Below are 17,373 nucleotides of genomic sequence, written 5' to 3'. Positions count from 1 at the left end.
TTCTCTGCAAATGTGCTGTTCCAGTTGTTTTTGGATAATCTTCAGTAGAATCTTGCTTGCATGTGAAATCAATGATATTGTTCTGTAGTTTCCACACTCTGTTGGGTCACCCTTCTTTGGAATGGTAACAAATATAGATCTCTTCCAGTCAGTTGGCCAAGTGATTGTTCTCCAGATTTCTTGGCACAACTTGGTGAGCATGTCAAGGGCAGCATCTGTTAGCTGAAATACTTCAATTGGTATACCATCTATTCCTGGGGCCTTATTTTTTGCTATTTCCTTCAAAGCAGCTTGAACTTTATCACCATAGGCTCTTGCTCAAATGTTATTTCATTAAAGTCTTCTGTATCAGCCAATTCCTGTGTTCACTGTAGATCCAAGTAAAATGAAGTCCTTGACAACTTTAACCTTTTCTCCATTTAGCATGATGGTTTTTATGGTAAGGATTTTTGTTTTCTTGATGATGATATGTAATATACAACAAAGGCTGTAGACTCTTATCTTCTTTTCCATCCCTTTTTAAAATTGTGATTTTAATGAAAGTTTACTGTAAAGTTGGATTCTCATTTATTCATTGTCACACATTTTTCTCCCTACCTCTCCAATCCACTTTTAAGGGGGGGGGAATTCATTCATTGCTGCATAATGTCCTCCCTTCCCCCAGCTCACTTTGCTATGCACTTCTTATTCTGCACTGTTACCATACAAATAATACCTAATAATATATTCCTTTTAAGTAGTTCTTTCTTTCATATGTTCCAATGCAGTGTTAATTATTTGTCCCCCTTAGTTTCTCCCCAACACCCATGTCAGTCCCGCTTTGGAATTATATAGTATTTGTCTTTTTGTGACTGAGACATTTCACTCAGCATAATGTCCTCCAGGGTCAGCCATGTTGTGTAATATTTTATGAGTTCCTTGTTTTCCAGTGCTGCATAGTATCTCATTGTGTGAATATACTATAGTTTTTCTATTCATTCATTTGTTGATGGGCACTTGGGTTGCTTTTATCTCTTTGCTCTTGTGAATAACGCAGCAATAAATATGGGTGTGCATATATCTGTCTGGGTGGCAGCTATGATTTGTTTAGGATATATTCATAGCAGTGGAATTTCTGGGTCAAATTATATTTTTGTTTCCAGTTTTTTGAGAAAGTGCCGTACTGCCTCCCATAATGGTTGCACAATTTTACACTGCCACCAGCAGTGAATAAGGGTTCCAATCTCTCCACAATGTCGCCAGCATTTGTTGTTTGTTGCCTCTGTTAAACTTTTCTATTGTCACTGGTTTGGACAGTACTTCATAGCTGTTTTGATTTGTATCTTTCTGAAAGCTAGGGATTTATTTATTTATTCATTCATTCATTCATCCATTTACTTATTTATTTTTGATCTAGCAATATTGAACTTTTCTTCATGTGTTTGTTTGCCATCTGAATATATTCTTTGGTGAATTGTCTATTCATATCCTGTGCTCATTTTGTGATTGGGTTGTTTACTCTTTTTCTTTTTTTTAAATTTATTATTTTATTATTTGTGTGTGTGTGTGTGTGTGTGTGTGTGCCATCAAATCAGATCTGACTGGTACAGGAGGCGATTGTCCCTCCTTTCCTGGCAGAGCATCTGGTGGATTTGAACCATGCGCCTCTGGGATTGCAGTGCAGCTTCTTGCCACTAGACCACCAGAGCTCCCCTACTCTTTTTCTTGTTGAGATGTTAAAGTACTCTATAAATTTTAGATATGAATCCCTTATCAGATGTGTCATTACCAAAGGTGTTTTGGGTTTTTACAGTCTCTGGCTTTCCTTTTTAACTTGTTAGAGAAGTTCTTTTTTGATATGTATAGGGATTTGATTCTTAGAAGGTATTATTTATCAATTTTATTCTCTCCTGGTTGTAGGTTTTTCAAGATACTTGGAAGACTGTTCATATTGTGGATTAGGGCTTCTGGAGTTCTTCCAAGCTTTTCTCCGATGAAGTTTATAGTCCTCGGTTTTGACTCTGATCTTTAGTGAGTGCTTTTAAGTCCTGCTCACATTCAGCAAGCAAGGTGACATTATCTGCATAACAACACATTCTTTTTAACATAGTCCAGCTTCTTGGATTGTGGACAGCATACAGATTGCATAAAACTTTAAAAATAAAGTAAAGCAGAAAAACAAAAAAACCTTACTGTCATCAAGTCAGAACTCATAGTAGACACTTCAGTGGCATTTTGGAGGCTGTAAATCACACTGGAGGAGATTTCACATCTTTCTTCCTCAGAGCCACTGATTTGAACTACCAGATTTGAACAACCAAAGGTGCCACCTTTGGTTACAACTCTGACACACACTGTTCCTGATTTTAAATGATACAGTATTCCCTTGTTCTCTCCAAGCAACTGCTTCTTGGTACAAATTCCACATGAACACAATTAGGTGTACTGAAATTCCATTCTTCTAAATGTCACTAGCGATTTATTATTATTTCACAGTCAAATGCCTTTGCTTCATCAATAGAACACACACACAAAAATCTTTCTAGAATTCTCTGCCAAGATCTATCAGGCATCAGCTATGATAGTCTTTTTTAATTTATTATTTTTGTGTGTGTGCCGTCAAATCTATCTGACTGGTACAGGAGGAGATTGCCCTTCCTTCTCCAGCAGAACATCTGGTGGATTCAAACCATGTACCTCCCCGATTAAAACAAGCTTGGAAAGGGGAGTGGCATCCACTTCCATAATAGCTTGCCTCCAGAAACCCTATGAACCTGGAGAGAGGATGAAAGGCACCCAAGCGTAGAGGACTCTCCTTCATAGGGTCGCTATGAGTCGCCTGCGACTCAATGGCACTTAACAACAACCACCACCACCTCTGGGATTGTAGTGTAGCGTCTTACCACTAGGCCACCAGAGCTCACTAGCTATGATAGTCTTTTGTTGCAATTTCTTTTCTGAATCCAGCTTGCATTTCTGGCAGTTTCCCATCAATATACTGCTCTCATAATTTTTAAACAATCTTCAGCAAGAGTTAACTTGCATACAATATTGTTTGATAATTTCCACATTCTACCATATCCCTTTTTTTTATAGTCACATATGCCTTCCAGTCAGTCTGCAATGTATCTGTCTTCCAAATTTATTGTCATAGGCAAGCGAGCACATCTAGCATTGCATCTGTTTGTTGAAACATCTCAATTGGTATTCTGTTAATACTTGGAGCCTTAGAATTTTCCCTCCGATACCACTGGTTCTTGATCATATGCTACTTCTTAAAATGATGTAGTGTCAACAAACTCTTTCTGATATAGTAACTATGTATGCTTTTTTAAAAATTTATTATTAGTCTATGGCCATACCACCCTGAACACACCCGATCTCGTCTGATCTCGGAAGCTAAGCAGGGTCAGGCCTGGTTAGTACTTGGATGGGAGACCGCCCGGGAATACCGGGTGCTGTAGGAAACAAAAAAAAATTTATTATTAATTTCAATGAAAATTTACAGAGACTTTGGGTTTCCATTCATTCATTGTTGCACTTTTCTCTCCTCCCAACCCTCCCCCCTAGTACACTACCCTCTTGGAAAAGTAAAAGAAAAATTCTTTCATGTTTTACAAACCCTCCCCCAGGTCCACTCCACTATCAGCCTTCGCTATGGAATCCTGTCATGACAAAAATACCTAAAAACATATCCCTTTTAAACAGTTTTCTCCCTCATCTGTTTCAATGCAGTATACATTATTGAACCCATCTTTCCCCCCAACCTCAATGTCAGTCCTGTTTTACAACAGTGGCACCATGTAGTATTTGTCCTTTTGTGACTGAGATACTTCACTCAGCATAATGTCCTCCAGGGTCACACATTTTGAATAATATTGCATGAGTTCCTTGTTTTTCAATGCAGCATAGTATTCCATTGTGTGAATATACCACAGCTTCTCTATCCATTCGTTTATTGATGGGCACTTAGGTTGTTTCCAGCTCCTAGCTATTGTGAACAAAACCACGATAAACATGAGTGTGCATCTATCTGCTTGGATGTCACTTATGGTCTTTTTGGGGTATATTCCCAGTAGTGGAATTGCTGGGTTCAAACGGTATCTCTATTTGCAACGTTTTCAGAAAGCCCCATACCATTTTCCACAATGGTTGCACCATTGTACACTCCCACCAACAGTGAATAAGGGTTCCAGTTTCTCCACAACCTCGCCAGTATTTGTTGCTTGCTGTTCTGTTAAATTTTGCTATTCTGACTGGAGTGAGATGATATCTCATAGTTGTTTTGATTTGCATCTCTCTTAGAGCTAGGGATTTTGAACATCTCTTCATGTGCTTGTTAGCTAGCCATCTGAATGTCTTCTTCGGTGAAGTGTCTGTTCATATCCTGTGCCCATTTTTCTATTGATTATTCACCTTTCTCTTGGTGTGGTGAGTAACTATGTATTCTTTCCATCTTCTTTTGATGATTCCTGCATCACTCAGATTTTGCCTAAAGAATCCTTCAGTGTTGTGACTTGAAGCTTGATTCTTTTTTTCTTTAGTTCTTTAACTTGAGACATTCTGAGTGTATTCTTCCCCTCTGGTTTTCTAACAGTCTTTGGATGTTTCATTATAACATTTTCCTTTATCTTCTTGAGCTGCCCTTTGAAATCTTCTGTTCAGCATTTTTAACTAATCAGTTTTTCCCCATTCACTTTAGCCTTTCTCCATTCGAGAGAAAGTATGAGTCTCTTCTGAAATTCATTTAGTTCTCTTCTTTGCTTCCTTCACATTTAATGACTTTTTGCTATCTCCCTATATTATATTCTTGACATCCCACAACTCCTCTGAATATTAGTCATTCATGTTCAAGATAGCAAACCTCTTCTTGAGATGGTCTCTAAATGTAGGTGAGACATATTCAAGTTTGTATTTTTGCTCTCATGGACTTGTTTGCATTTCCCTCAAATTCAGTTTGCATTTGCATATGAGTAATTGATGGTCTGTTCCTCTGTCAGCCTCTGGTGTTGTTCTGACTGCTGGTACTGAGGCTCTCTGGAATCTCTTTTCACAGATGTTGCCTGTTTGATCCCTCTGTATTTCAGCAGACAAGGTCCACAGGTAGAGTCATCATGTAGGTATCTTTTTTAAAAAAGTGTTTTCAATGAATAATACACTGTGATCAAATCAGTTCAGACTCATAGCAACGTCCACTGGGTCTCTGAGGCTGTAAATTGCAACAGAAGACAGCTTGTCTTTCTCCCTTAGAGCTGTTGGGGGATTTGAACAACCAAGAAACATGGCCTCTGAGCCAGTAGTGTAACACCTTACAAGCTATGGCACCAGTTATTACTAATTCCTCTTTATTGCATATTCAATCCATTTCAGACTTCGGAAAGCTAGTAGAAATCCTCAATCTCTTCATCTTTGGCTTTAGTAGTTAATGTGTAAACTGGAATAATGGTCATCAGGTCTTCCTAGTATAGGCATGGGCATTATCAGTGACAGCATTGCACTTCAGTTTAGAGCCTGAAATGTTCTTAATGACAATGAGTGTGACACCATTACCCTTCGATTATCATTACTGATTTAGTAGACTATGTGATTGATTCAAGATCATCAGTAACAGTCCCTCTTAGTCTATTAATGCCTAAGATATTTGTGTGTTCCGTTTCATTTTCTTTACAATTTCCAATTTTTCTAGGTTCATACTTCATATATCCCATGTTCCAATTCTTAATGGATATTTGCAGCTGTTTCTCTTCATTTTTAGTTGAGTCACATCAGCAAATGCAGGTCCTCCATTGGCTGGTTGTTCCTTCAGCAGTCCTTGGAATAGTCACTACTCTTCTCCAACACCACAACTCAAAGGCATCAATTCTTCTCCTGTGGTCCTTACTCATTGTCCAGCTCTCAGATGCATAACAAATGATTGAAAAGACCATGGCTTGAACTAGGCACACCTTGGTCTTTAAACTTATTATTTCTCCTCAGTGCTTTGGAGAGGTCCCTGACAGCAGACTTGCCAATGCAATACTTCTTTTGAACCCTTAACTGCTGGTGCCAAGGATGTTGATTGTGGATCCAAGTAAGATGAAATTGTTGGCAATTTCAATCTTTTCTCCATCTGTCATGATATTGCCTGTAGGTAGAGTAGTGAAGATTTTTATCTTCTTTCTTTTTTTTTTTTATTTAAGGCGCGGGCCCCTCTCTCGGGGCGAACCCATTCCAGGGCGCCCTGCCCTTCACAAAGAAAAGAGAACTCTCCCCGGGGCTCCCGTCGGCTTCTCCGGGATCGGTCGCGTTACCGCACTGGGATTTTTATCTTCTTGATATTGAGATGTAATCCATACTGAAGGCTGTACTTTTTTATTCTGCAGCCAAGTCCTCCTCACTTTCAGCAAAGTTATGTTATTTGCATAATGCAGGTTGTTAATAAATCTTCCTCCTATCCTGATGCCACATTCTTCTGCATAGAATAACATATAAATAACATATGTGTGTCCAAAATATTGAGATGCGTGGTGATTGTGGGGGTAAATTATACAAAGATTTACATTTTAGAAAGAGGAGTATAACAAAAGGAATCACTCAGCCCTAGAAAAGCTGAGAAGAGTAGGGAGTGCAGGAAATAATGGAAGCTGGGACCCCCCCGGCCCGGGCCATGCTCCTAGATCAGGGGACACAGGGGACTGAGAGGCCATGGATTGTGTCTCCGCAGGGGAGTGAATGCCCAAACCAAGAACGGTGCCACGCCCCTGTACCTGGCATGCCAAGAAGGCCACCTGGAGGTGACGCAGTACCTGGTGCAGGAGTGCGGTGCGAACCCACACCTGAGCGCTCACGACGGCATGTCCCCGCTGCACGCCGCTGCACAGATGGGCCACAGTCCGATCATCGTGTGGCTGGTGAGGCACGGGCACAGAGATGGACAGCATTGAGCCAGTATGAGGAGAGGCAGCCTAGGGGCGGGGCCTGCTCGGGGGCGGGGCCACGAGGGGCTGGCATCCTCCAAGCCCCTCCCGCCTGTCCCCTCCCACTCCCGCCCAGGCGAGCTGCACGAACCTGAGCCTGGCGGTGAAGGACAAGGACGGCGCCACCGCCATGCACTTCGCCGCAAGCCGTGGCCACGCCAAAGTGCTCAGCTGGCTCCTGCTGCACGGCGGCGAAATCTCAGCCGACATATGGGGCGGGACCCCCTTGCACGATGCGGCCGAGAACGGGGAACTGGAGGTCGGGACCAGGCGCGGGAGGAAAGGGGCAAGATAGCGGAGCGAGGGGCCTTGGCTGGGAGGGGTGAGGCTGGGGCGCCGCGGGGCGCGGTCTGCCCTGGCGTGGGGACACCCCTCCCGCCCCTCATCGCGTGTCCCCACAGTGCTGCCAGGTCCTGGTTGTCAACGGTGCGTTGCTGGATGCCCGGGACCGGGACGGGTACACAGCCTGTGAACTCGCCGACTTCAATGGCCACACCCGCTGCACCCGCTACCTGCGCACCGTGGAGAACATGGTACTTTCCAGGCACTTCTCCCACTAGTATAACCCTTCCCCAGTGGTAGTTGTTGTCACCCCTTTTTCAGAGGAGAAAGCTGAGATCCAGGGAAGTGAAAATTCTTATGCTTTGCTATGACTAATGAGTGCTTTGACCACGACCCCATCCCAAAGCCCCCATTCAGCCATAGGGATGTGGAGTTAACAGTTCAGAAGAGCGCCCTTCTGAGTCTTCTGATAGCAAGCGCTAAGGCGGGAGAAGATGCAGGGCTTCTGTGTAGAAGTCCTTACATACCAGATGAGAGCGTCCACGTTCCTTCTCCCAGCTACCCCTAAACCGCCCACCCACACGCACAGCTCAGCCACCCTCTGAGGTAGGTAATGCTCGTGTCTCCATTTCACAGACCAAGCATCTGAGTCTCTGAAAATTAAGTCTCCTGCCCGAGGTCACACAGCTCTTAAATGATCAATCCCTGGATGGGTCCTGGGCTCAGACCTGAGCAGGGTCATTTCTCTTAACCACTACATTGTAGTTTGCGTTCTTCAGAGCTGCTTTGTAACTGGAAGCCCATGTTAGTCTTTTTTGTTTTATGGTTAGACAGCTGAGAAATGATGCCTGGGATGTTGTGTGAACAACTCCATGCCAGGGCCAGGCCCACGTGCCATAAGCGCTTGGCTTTGGGTAGTGGGTGGAGGATGGTGAGCTGTGGTTTCTTCGCAACTTCAAAAGGACGCCCATCAGCCTGGCTATGAGAGGGGTTGGGAGCAGGTGGGGCTGACCCTGGTTCTGGGAACTCCACACCACAATGAGACCTAGGAGAGAGATTATGGTGAGACTCAAGGCAGAACTTCCCTTCAGAACTACTGCGCAGAGACCAAGGTGACCAAGGAGGTACTAAGTAGCTTCTTACCAAAGTATCCAAGCAGGGTGGACACTGTGGAGGCTATTTTTGGGCCAAAGCTAGGTCATTTTAGCTGATTCTGTTGAGGGATTGGTGGCACCAGACTCCAGGACCCTCTGGCCCCTCCTAACAGACTTCACTGAAATGAAGCAGCACTTCACATTTCACAAACACCACTTAGTGAATTCACAATAAATGGACAGGAATGATTGACACATCTGGCATTTACCGGATGTCATGATCAGGTGCCATCATGATAGATGGAGAAAAGAGCAAAGTTGTCAAGGATTTTCTTTTACTTGTATCTGCAAGTCATGCCATGGAAGCAGCAGTCGAGAAACCAAACAATATCATGCACTGGGCAAGTCTGCTGCCAAGTGTTCAAAGTGCTGGAGAGCAAGGATGCCACTTACAAGACTAAGGTGCACCTAACCCAAACAATGGTGTGTTCAACTGCTTCATATACATGTGAAATTCCACAACGAATAAGAAAGACTGAAGAACTGATATCGTTGAATTGTGGTGTTGAGGAGGAATACTAAGTACAGTAATGAACTTCCAAAAAGGAAAAAAAATATCTGTCTTGGAAGAAATGCAGTCAAAGTGCTCCTTGGAAATGAGAATAGTGAGACTTGTTTTCACATACCTTGTACATGATATCAGGAAGAGCCTGTCCCTGCAGAAGGACAGTTGCTTGGAAAAGTGGAGGGTCAACAAAGGAGAAGACCCTCAGTGGAATGTATTTATGCAGTGACTGCAACCAAGGAGCTTAAGTGTGGTAGAGATTATGAGGACGATGTGGTATTGGACAGGCTTTCGTTCTGTCATCCATGAGGTAGAGCTGATCTGACGATTCCTAACAGTAACGTGACTTTGTCCTTCACTAATTTCTAAAATAAGTTTCACAACCCAGTGAAGCAGGCAGTATTATACCCATTAACTAATGGAGGAACTGGGGTAAAAATGACTTGTCCAAGGTCACATAGCTAGTAGACAGTGGAAGTGACGTTCAAAGCCTCTAGTTGCAGAGCTTGAACCCCTTGCTTCTGTTCTCTGTGGCCTGCTGACGTCAGGGATGGTGTTTCCTGGTGCCCACCACTCTTGGCCAAGAAAAAAACATCCTTAGACTCCCCTCAATCTCAGTTCTATATCTGTACCTTTATTCATGGAGTAGGCAGCAGGACCTGATCTCCCTGAATTGGGCTGGATGGGCATAGGGGCTCTCACCCTCTCACCCAGGCGGGCCCAGCTGCAGCAGTGACAGATCCAAGCCACGAAGGATACTGGCCCAGAAAAGGCAAACACTCCCACAGAGCCCCTAATTACGGGGCCAATGAGCGTGGCCGCCAAGCCGTTACCTGGTGCCAGGCCTGCTTCCCACTCCCGAGGGGCCTGTGATACTTCTCAGGCAGGGAGGGGGCCAGGGCAAGGAGGAGCAGGCCTGGGCAGGAGACAGCAGAGAGAGAGCAAGCTTGCCGGCAGCGGGGACTCCGCCATGGGCAATGTAAGCAGGGCCCCCACCCCAGCCCATTCCCACCACAGGAGGAACAGGCTTGCCAATAGGGCACAGATATCTGTGGGGGATGGCAGACTTAGCAGCTTAGACCTGGGCACAGATCAGCTGGTCCACCTAGTCCTCTACCCTTTCCCCAATGGCACCAGGAGGAGACATAACTGTGCTCCTGTCAGAAGGCTGCCCTAGGTCAGATGAGGAGATGAAAGGTTGCTGGCTAGGCCATGGGGGATCTGGGCTCCTCTAAGCTATGGGGGGACTGAACCCCTATCCTTAGCCCAGCTGTTGCAATTTTTCTCACCAGCTGTAGTGCTGGAACCTCTTCCCCACAGAACCTGGGCTGTCTGTCCCTTGGAGAAGGAAGAGAGGGGTATTAATGGCAGTTTACCACCTGGGACCCAGCCCAGGGTCCTTCACTACATCAATCTCTCAATCCTTCCAATGGGGAGAAGCTAGGGGGTGGGAATTTCCCAGAATCCCCTGGTTCTGTGACTGGGGAACTGGGCTTGAATCCCAGCCCGTGAAGATCCTGGAAGACCCTCCAGTGACAGGCAGGGAGCCCAGTGATTGGTGTGGTTCGCCGCAGTTGCACAGCAAAGGCAGGCCTGAGTGGGGCCAGCATGTAGTGACAGGGATGCCCTTTGCCTTCCCTTCTTTACCCCCAGAGCGTGGAGCATCGCGTGCTGTCCCGGGACCCATCTGCTGAGCTGGAGCCAAAGCAGCTTGACTCGGGCATGTCCTCACCCAACACCACCATGTCGGTCCAGCCTCTGAATTTCGACCTCAGCTCGCCCACCAGTACCCTCTCCAACTATGACTCCTGTCCCTCCAGCCGCTCCAGTCTGAAGGGTCTGCACCCTACACGTGGTGAGTGGTCTGGCTGGGGATAAGGGAAGAGCCGGACCCCAGGACAGAAGGCCAGGCTTGGGCTCACTGAGAGCTGCCCAGGTCACCTACTGTCTCAAACACATGGGAGGGGTGCATGCAAAGATTTCCCAGATCTTACAGAAGCCTATCCACTCTCAAGAGAACACGCTCGTTTGTGTACACACTATTATCCAGATAGGCTCACACACTCACTGTCTAGTGACTTGGAGCATCCATAACAAGTAATCACAAAGTGGGTGGCTTTTTAAGGAAGAGAAGCTTAGCTTTTGGCAGTGCCAGTTCCTTCTAGAGACTTTGCGAGGGAAACCCTCCCCTGCTTCTCTCCTAGCTTCTGGTGGCTGCTGGCAACCTTCGAGGCTTAGGACAGCCTTTGACATCACAGCCTCTGGGTCCCCCATTTGTGCCTTCTATTCATCTATTCTTCCTTTTTCTAAAACCACACTCAGAAGGGGTTAGGATTAAGACCTAGTCAGCTCTGTTGTTATTGTTAGGTGTGGTCGAGTCGACCATGACTCATAGTGACCCCATGAGCCACAGATGTGAACCCTGTCCTGACCTGCACCATCCTGACAATCTCTGACATACGCCAGCTCACTGCTACAGTCACCGTGTCAATCCACCTTGTTGAGAGTCTTTCTCTGGTCCTCCACCTTTCTCAGCATAATGTCTTTTTTTGAGGACCAGCCCCTCCTGACAACTGTGACTTAATTGATCATCTCCGAAGAAAAATTCTAGTTCTCACCCAGGGTTCTAGTCACAGGCACAATGATGAGGACTTCACCTATCTTTTTAAGGGGCACGGTTCAATCCATAAGAGCCACATATATGGAGTCATACAGATATACACATTCTCTTCACACTAATCCCACACTACAGATGTGCACACACATACAAGTCCTTATACCTACAGTGCGACACAAACACCCCTAAATGCAATCAAACATGTGCACACGAGTACACACACTCCCATTTGCACACACAACGCGAAGATGTTCCTGCAGAAGCGGAAGCACCATGCCCTGGGCACAGCTGGTTATTCCCCTGCAATGCCTGCTTCTCACCACCAGGTGGTGACGGGCAAAAGTACCCAGCTAAAGTCGGGTGTGGCCAACCCTCACTATTCTCTGCCACCCTCCCAGGGCTGCCCCTCCCAAGTCCAGGTGGCTCTGCCCCAGAGGCACACCTTATAGCCAAAGCCTTCCTCTAAAGACTGCAGGGCGGACAGCACTGCCAGGGTCGCAGAGAGCCCACTCAGTATTGTCCTTGAGCCCACTGGCCCCTTGGTGAGTGGGGTTTTTTTTAGACAGTGAGGGGTCTAGGTCCCAGAGGATGGCCTTTACCACTCATACCCACCCTCCCTCTGTCTCTCTGTCCTTAGGGTTCTCTAGCACTAGGGCTGCTGACATCCAGACCTACATGGACATGCTGAATCCGGACCTGGGCCTGCCTCCTGGCAAAATGAGGCAGCCCAAACCTCCAGCACCACCCAACTTTCCCCCACCACCCCCACCCCCAGGCACTCAAGTGCCCCCACCCCCACCGGGCTACCCAGCCCCCAAGCCTCCTGTGGGGCTCCAAGCAGCTGACATCTATGTGCAGACCAAGAACAAACTGCGCCATGTGGAGGCTCACAAGGAGGTACTGAACCCTCACCCTGTCTTCCTTCCAGAACTGCATTTGGTCTTCAGCTGACTGTGATCATGGGGCCAGGGCCAGGGCTCCCAGGCCCATGGCACCTTCTAGAGCTTCAGCCTCTGGCCAGTCCGCCATGGGACATTGCCCCTTACCAGGCTTGGGACAGGGGACAGGGGGTTAGTAAGACAAACTTTCCACCCTCAGTAGGAAGTTAGAGTGGGAGGGAGGGACATATGCTGTTTTGCGAGCTCAGGTCATAGGGCTGGAAGCAGGAAGAGAAGAGGCCTGCCCCTCTGGGAAGCCACACCTGTCCCAGCCCTGTACTTAGTGGACAATGGCAGGAGTGGGTCTGGGGTGGAGGAGAGTGGAAGGAGACCTGGCAGGCCTGTGTGCCCACTGGTCATGGAGCTGAGAGAGGGAGTACCGCTGAGGAGCCAGTCCTGAGATGGGACAAGCAGACTGTGAGCAGGGGGTGAGGCCAGTGTGGGACCCTCCAGAAGGAAGTGCCCAGCGACCGGTGACGAGTGTTGAGGCTCTGGGAGGGAGGGGAGAGAGGATACAGGGTTAATCTGAGCCTGTGGGAATTCTGGACAGGGACCAGGCCAAAAAGCCAACAAAGCTAGTCGGAGAGAGAACGGTCTGCAAATTGGAGGTGACCAGAAGTCAGCTAAGGGCGGGATGGGGACCCTAGGATCTTTAGAAAGCTAAGCACCTGAGGGTAGATCTGCGTAACCACCTCACACAAGTGACCCAGTCGCAGGAGGGGAGCGCTTGGATCTCCACTCGGACCCCAGCCCACATGTCCCGGAGCAGACCTCGGACCAAGCTCTCACGTCGGTTTTCTCTTTCATTTCCCAGAGGGGAGGAGCCAAGGCGGGGCCTGCCAGGGTCTGGGCCTGTGGACTTCCTCAGCTTGGGTTGGCGGCGTGTGCACCCTGCCTAAAGCCTCAGGACAGCTGGTCCTGCCTGTACTCCCTCCCCGACCCTGAGCCGGGGCCCTGCACTGCGTGTCGCTCGCAGCCCCTCCCGGGTGCGTGCGTGCCGGGCCGCAGGCGCCGGGGCCGCTCCACAAAGGGCCCTTTGTACACCCGCTGCGCCCCCCGCGCCGGTGCCCTCGCTGCAGGCGGGACCAGGGTCGTGGTTTCTGCGCCTCTGGGGCGCAGGGGGCGCGGGGGCGGGCTGGCCCAGAAAATAAATCTCGCGGTGTCGCGTTTCCTGCAACGTGAGCCTGGGCGGGCGGGGCGCAGAGGGTCCGAGGCCACCGCGGGGACGCATGGCCTGGGGGTGGAGCAGGGGACAGTCTCTGCCAGGTCACTCGGCCCCTGGCCTCGCTACTTCTCATCCCTCTCTCCACGCTAGGGTTAGCAGGGGGCAGCCGCGACGGGGCGGGCCGCGGAGCTGTCACCCGAGCCCGCCTCGCCGCCCCTGAAACCTGAGGCTTGAGCGCGGGTGTCGGTGTCGCTTACGCGGATGGCGATGGTTTCCAGATGCAGGAGGGGAGGCACGACCTGGAGTCGGGGCCAGGGACGGGGGCTCCACTCTCTGCAACCTGCCGGCCTTTGAGCTCAGGCCCGCAGAAGGGAGGAGTAAGGGATGAAGGCAGGAGCTCAGCACGCATTTGAGAGCGAGGCTCAGGGGCGCAGAGGCGGAGGGCACATCTGGCCCGCGGGGCGGGCGGGGCGCAGCGGCCAGGTTGTGACGAAGTCCCATGTGGTATGCCCGACCGCTAGTGGGGTTTGGCCTGGGATTGGCGGTCCCTAGGTGATGTCAGGCCGACCGAGCCCATAGGGTGGTTGCACACCGGCGGCCGCAGGCCGGGCTGTAACCTGAGAAGAGGGATCAGGTAGCACAGGTGTCGGATCTGTGCCGCCCCCGCTGCCAGGTGCACAGCGGGGGCTACCAGCACGGTCGCAGGTAGGAGCAGCCCCAGGCCCGGCGGCAGAGAGCCCTGGGCCCGCATGAGCCTCCCAGGGCGCCGGCTCTCAGGAGGTGCTCCCTGGGGGCGGGACCCCGCAGCAGAGGGCCCGGTGGAGCCTTCTGCCCTCCGCCCGGCTGCGGCATCCCAGAGTGAGGTGCGGCTGAGGCCTTAGCGCTGGCCTAGCCCTGGCTGGGCGCTGCCCCTTCTCCAGCTCCCCCTGCATCTGGGCTGGGCCACCCCGCCCCCTAGGCCCGCCCCTTCTAGCCTCCGTGGGGGCACCTATGCCCCTTGGCCCAAGCCCAGAACTTGCCAGAACTTGCTCAGCTGAGCCTGCCCTGCAGCCAAGGCCCCCATGACCCTCACCCCATTCCCGCTCTGAGAACAGGAGGGCCTTGGACATTGCGCACTGTGCCCCTCGACAGCAGGCACGCGGGAGGTGAACTGGGGGAGGGGAGCAAGGGGCAACTGGCTGCAGGTGCCCAAGGCCCACTCTGCCCTCTCTCCACAGCAGAGTTCCCGAGACGGCCACATCGGACTGCGAAGGCAGGACTCCTGCCGCAAGCCCCGCGCCATCAGCAAGCAGCCCAGCACGGGGGACTACTACCGCCAGCTGGGCCGCTGCCCCAGGGAGCCGCTGGCCGCGCTCCCGGGCATGGCGCACAGCGAAGAGGTGCGTGCCCGCCAGCCCGCGCCCGCTGACCTCCCGGAGCCCGGCCGCGCCGCCCGCCGCTCACTCGCCGGCCCCTCCGCTCCCTCTCAGGCGGCGCTGCTCTCCGGGAACCACATACACAACGGCTGCATCGCTGACCCCAAGGCATCCAAGGAGCTGCCCCCGCCGCCGCCGCCTCCTCCGCCGCCTCTTCCTGAGGCCCAGAGTTCGCTGCCCCCTGCACCGCCTCTGCCTTTGGAGGGCGCGGGCTCCAGCTGCGGACAGCGCCGCTCCTCCTCGTCCACCGGCAGTGAGTGGGGCGGGCTGCAGGGGTGGGGGGCGGCGCCAGTCCTGGAAGGGGAGGGCGATCTAGGCACTGCCCCCACCCCCAACTGCGATTCCCCTAGGCTTTCCTGCCCTCTGTCCCACCGCCCCTATCCCTATGGGAACTTGACCCCAAATAAGGGAAGACGCTGCCGCTCTAGGGCTGTGTGACCTCTGCCAAGCCTCCTGCCCTCTCTGAGCCTACTGCCTAGTCAGTAGTGTAGGCCCTCCAGCGCCCGCTGGCGTTGTGGGGCCGCAGGGTAGCTCTGAGAAGTGGAACTGTGGTCAAGGGGCTCACCTTCTTCCTACTCCAGCTAATGAGTTTCTCTTCCACTTTCCATTTCTTTCTCTAGTTCTTCCAGGTGAGCACAGACCTGTGGCTTTCTCACACGTGTCAGGGACTCTTCTGAACCACAGCCTCCCCAGTGGCCCTGGGCCAACCAAGGCCTGGCTATGAGGACAAAGCCAGAGATCCCAACATACTCTCCTCATCTCCTGGAGAGCCCTCTCCCCTCCCCCATCATTTTTTAAAGGGCCAAACTGGCAACCAGGCCATCTGGTCTTTTCTGTTAAGTGTCTGCCTACCAGGGTTCCTGGAAGGCCCTGGTGTCCATTGGTTGAGAGCACTTTGTAAACACTGGGTGCTTCCATGCCAATCTGGCTAAAAGGCTTCCTCACCCAACCATTCTGCACAGAGGCTGCGCTTAGCATCATCCAAAGCTTAGATTCCTTGGCCAGGATGGCAAGAGTAGGACCAGCTGGAGTCCCTAGGCTTCCAAGGAGCCCACCCCTTGCTGACCAGGGTTTCCAGAAGCCTCCAGAAATGCCCACAGCAAAGGCGCACTGCACGGCCTCCCTCCTGCATCTAAGAAAGGCCAAAGCTAAGAAGGGGAGGGGGGAAATGCTCTGGGCTTTTCCAGACACCCCTCCCACCAAAGCCTGGGCTAGGTTCCCTATCCTAACATTGTGCCAAGACTGAGACGGGGCAGGCCTTCAGCTGGGAATTGGGCACACACGCACACACATTCTCCCAGGAGCCCCAGAAAGACTCCAGCCAGGCTCTGATGGGTCAGAAAGCTCCTCCTCTCCGCTCCCAGTTCTCCCTGGGACTTGGCCCTCTGTGCTGTCCCTGGCTTTCCTCGTCCTCCTCCCCCTCCTAACTTCGCTGTCGCTTCTCTCCTCTCGGTCTTCTAGAACTGAGAGTCCTGAGACACAGGAAGAGTGAGTAGTAGCTTCATGTAGCTCGGGGCTGAGGCTGAGGCGCCGGGCGGTGGGGAAGGTTCGACCAGAAGCCAGGCACGAGGGTACGGGCCCTGCGGAAAGGGCTGGGACAGGGGCTGGCCGGCAGGCAGGCAAGCAGGGTGCACCCTCTTACCCACGCCAACCTCATGCGCGCACATTCAATGTGCAGGTTGCCTTGCTGGTCGTGTTTGGCCAAGGAAATGATTCTGCGCCCGCAGCTGCCACCTGCACCTTTCCCTCTTCCCACGCTGCAGTCTCTGAGTCCAGAGATTCAGAGATCTCTGGGGCTGTTTTGTTCCTCACCGCCCCCCCCCCCGTCCCTTCCTCCCGGCCCTTTCCTAGGGGCTAAGATGACAATCCCCGCCAAGTAACTCCTCAGTCGCCTCCGCTGGTGGAGTCAGAAAATGCAAACTCCAGGTCGGGCATTTGCATATTCACAGACTCTTCTTCCTGTCGGGCTCCCTCGGTATCTTTAGTGAGGTAGCCGCTTTCCTAGGCGCCCCCAGAGCTAGCTGGACAGCGCTTTGCCATAAGTGTGCTCAGAGCTTGCAGCCGTGCGTCTGCACCTGTCTGTTTGTGGGTGTGTGTTTGGGGGGCGGGCTGAAGGCTGGTACTCCAGGCTCCCGAGTCCTATGGCCGTAAAGTCCCCTGGCGACTCAGTCCAAGGGTCGATGGGCTTTGCTGACGCAGGGAGGGCCGAGCGAAGACTCCACCCTGGTCAGGTTGAGCCGGGGAAACCTGGACAAAGGTCGAAGGGTTGGTCCTGAGTGGTGTCTTCAAGCTGGGCAGTTTACTGGACAGATATTCGTTAGAGGCCTCAGGGCTAATTCAAGAGCCACCATGACCTCCAAGG

General features: G+C 51.0%; 1 protein-coding gene across 1 annotated transcript in view; it reads left to right on the top strand.

The window, feature by feature from the left end:
* ESPN (espin) overlaps positions 1–17,373 on the top strand; it is a 49,094-nt gene that overhangs the window by 25,888 nt on the left and 5,833 nt on the right. Inside the window, exons 3-8 of the mRNA XM_006885792.1 lie at positions 6,683–6,869; positions 7,012–7,194; positions 7,337–7,468; positions 10,530–10,731; positions 12,131–12,390; positions 14,814–15,264. Coding sequence (XP_006885854.1) covers positions 6,683–6,869; positions 7,012–7,194; positions 7,337–7,468; positions 10,530–10,731; positions 12,131–12,390; positions 14,814–15,264 — 1,415 coding nt within the window. The remainder of the gene's footprint in view (positions 1–6,682; positions 6,870–7,011; positions 7,195–7,336; positions 7,469–10,529; positions 10,732–12,130; positions 12,391–14,813; positions 15,265–17,373) is intronic.

Source organism: Elephantulus edwardii, unplaced genomic scaffold (assembly GCF_000299155.1).
Source record: "Elephantulus edwardii isolate Elephantulus edwardi_28Jun2011 unplaced genomic scaffold, EleEdw1.0 scaffold00045, whole genome shotgun sequence".
Lineage (NCBI taxonomy): Eukaryota > Metazoa > Chordata > Mammalia > Macroscelidea > Macroscelididae > Elephantulus > Elephantulus edwardii.
Note: the sequence above shows the minus strand (reverse complement) of the source record. Positions and strands in the feature narration are given on the sequence as shown.